The sequence below is a fragment of the Elephantulus edwardii genome, unplaced genomic scaffold, assembly GCF_000299155.1.
Source record: "Elephantulus edwardii isolate Elephantulus edwardi_28Jun2011 unplaced genomic scaffold, EleEdw1.0 scaffold00161, whole genome shotgun sequence".
Classification (NCBI taxonomy): domain Eukaryota; kingdom Metazoa; phylum Chordata; class Mammalia; order Macroscelidea; family Macroscelididae; genus Elephantulus; species Elephantulus edwardii.
The window spans coordinates 7,484,609-7,487,012 of record NW_006399911.1 but is presented as its reverse complement, the minus strand read 5'-3'; the positions used below and the strand labels follow the sequence as shown (position 1 = coordinate 7,487,012).

Genomic DNA, 2,404 nt, shown 5'->3' with positions numbered 1-2,404 from the left:
GGACTACTTAAAATTCTTCCCAGCTTTTCTTTAATGAAGTTTATGGACCTTGGTTTTAGTCCTAGGTCCATGATCCACCTTGAGTTGGGTTTAGTATATGGAGTGAAGTGTGGATCTTGCTTAAGTCTTCTGCAGATAGTTTTCCAATTGCCCACACCATTTGTTAAAAAGGCTGTTGTTTCTCCACTTAACATATTTCATCTCCTTGTCAAAAATAAGTTGACCATAAATAAATGGACTGATTTCCGAGTTCTCAATTCTATTCCACTGATATATGTGTCTGTCATTGTACCAGTACCATGCTGTCTTAACTACCATGGCAGTGTAGTAGGATTTTAAATCAAGGAGTGAGATGCCTCCTACCTTTTTTCTATTTTTAAGGAGTGTTTTGCTTATTCAAGGCTTCTTTCCATTCCAAATGAAACTGGAGATTACCTTTTTCCATCTCGTTGAAGAATGGGATTGATATTTGAAGAATGGGATTGATATTTGTATTGGGATTGCATTGAACCTGTAAATTGCCTTTGGTAGTATTGCCATTTTCACAATATTGAGTCTTCCTATCCATGAGCAAGGGATTTTCTTCCACTTTTGAAGGTCTCTTTTTGTTTCTTGTAGTAATGTTTTGTAATTTTCTTTGCACAGATCCTTTGTGCTTCTAGTTATATTTACTCCCAAGTATTTTATCTTGTGATTAGCTATTGTGAAGGGTATTGTTTTTCTTAGCTCCAGTTCTGTGTTCTCTTTGTCTCTGTAGAGAAATCCAACTGATTTTTGTATATTGATCTTGCATCCTGCTACTTTGCTGAATTGGTCCACTATGTCCAACAGTTTTCTGGCTGACTCTTTAGGGTATTCTAAGTATACTATCATATCATCTTCATAGAAAACAGCTGCACCTTTTACACAAGCATTCAAAGCTAAGGAGTGTAAAGGAAAGCCCTTGAAAGATTAAGTGGATAAACGAAAAATTAAACTGGCTTAATAGAAATTTTTCAATTTTACAATAATAGCAGGAGAAATAATGGGGAGGAATCAGTGAAGTTACTTTAAAAGCAGCTGTAAGAATTTCAGACACTTAAGTTTTTTTTAATCTAAATCACTGGGCATTGATAAATGAAGACATTCTGGAGAAACAAGACGGAAAACTAGGTTGTCAAAATTGGAGGAAAAATTAATTCTATAAAACAGTTACAAGAGTTATGAAATCTAATTCAACTAGAATTTCACATAAGCAACAGGTAACTTCTACTGCAATTATGTCTTATATGGTATTTGGGACATACTTATATAAAATACTCATACCTAATCAATGTTTATCTGAAAGTCTACTTTAACTGATTGTCTTGGATTCTTGGCTGACCCTCCACTGGGTTTTCAGAGGCTGTAAATCACATAGGATGAGACTCTTGTGGAGCAGCTAGTGGATTCAAACTGCTTGTCTTTGAGTTGGCAATACAATCTCTTACTCACTAGGCTACCAATACTCCCTAGCTGCCAATTTACCCATGAATTTTAAGAAGAGGGAAGAAAACTGCTTGAGCATGAAGTAGAAAGTTTTGTGACTAAATAATTAAGGAGTCTTGATTAACAAAGCTGAAATGTGTACTTACCTGCATTGTAACTAGTCTGTCGTCCACCATTACCTCCTTTGTCAGAAAGTCTGCTCCTATTGTGGCTTTGTACTGATTGCTGAATTTTTTGTTCACATATTGGTTCATGAGTGATGTCTTACCGACACTGAAATTGGAGAATAACCACAAGTCAAAAAGGAAAAGATTGGAAACATATTCTTATATGCAACTTTAAAAGGAATTTTGTTATAAAATATGGAACGCTTCATGAATTTGTGTGTCATCCTTGTGCAGGAACCATGCTAATCTTCTCTGTATCTTTCCAATTTAAGTGTCTGTGCTGCTGAACATGAGCATGGCATTGTTTGTTTTGAAGCCGAGTAATGAACTGCTGTTAAAATAAAGGACAATGGCAGCAAATCTCCCAACATTACTTAGGGTTGTATACTTTCTCTTAGTTTAAAAATACAAGGTACAGATATGGGGCAGATGTTGAAAAGGTAAACACAGTAGCAAGTAATGAGGAAACTGGATGGTAAAACCTAGTATTTTTTCATTAAAATTATTAAAAGAAAATTAAAAAAAGAAAAAAAATATAAGAACGGAAAAAAAAACAAACCAACCCACAAAACCCCTAGTATTTTTATTCCCCCTTCAAGAAGGATGTTGGTTCTTAATTACAGCCAAACACCCAAAAGGAATGAGATGCTAGTTTTTTGAGTTGCTAGTTTTAAAGGCTTAAGAGTTGCTGTAATCAAGGATGCTTTGGGCAGAATATTAAATGATCCAGGAAGTATTAAAAGAAGATGGAAGGAATATACTGAGTCATT

General features: G+C 34.9%; 1 protein-coding gene across 1 annotated transcript in view; it reads right to left on the bottom strand.

Annotated features, from left to right (window-relative positions):
• RAB7A (RAB7A, member RAS oncogene family) overlaps nt 1–2,404 on the bottom strand; it is a 90,597-nt gene that overhangs the window by 18,846 nt on the left and 69,347 nt on the right. The window contains exon 3 of the mRNA XM_006895182.1: nt 1,614–1,740. Coding sequence (XP_006895244.1) covers nt 1,614–1,740 — 127 coding nt within the window. The remainder of the gene's footprint in view (nt 1–1,613; nt 1,741–2,404) is intronic.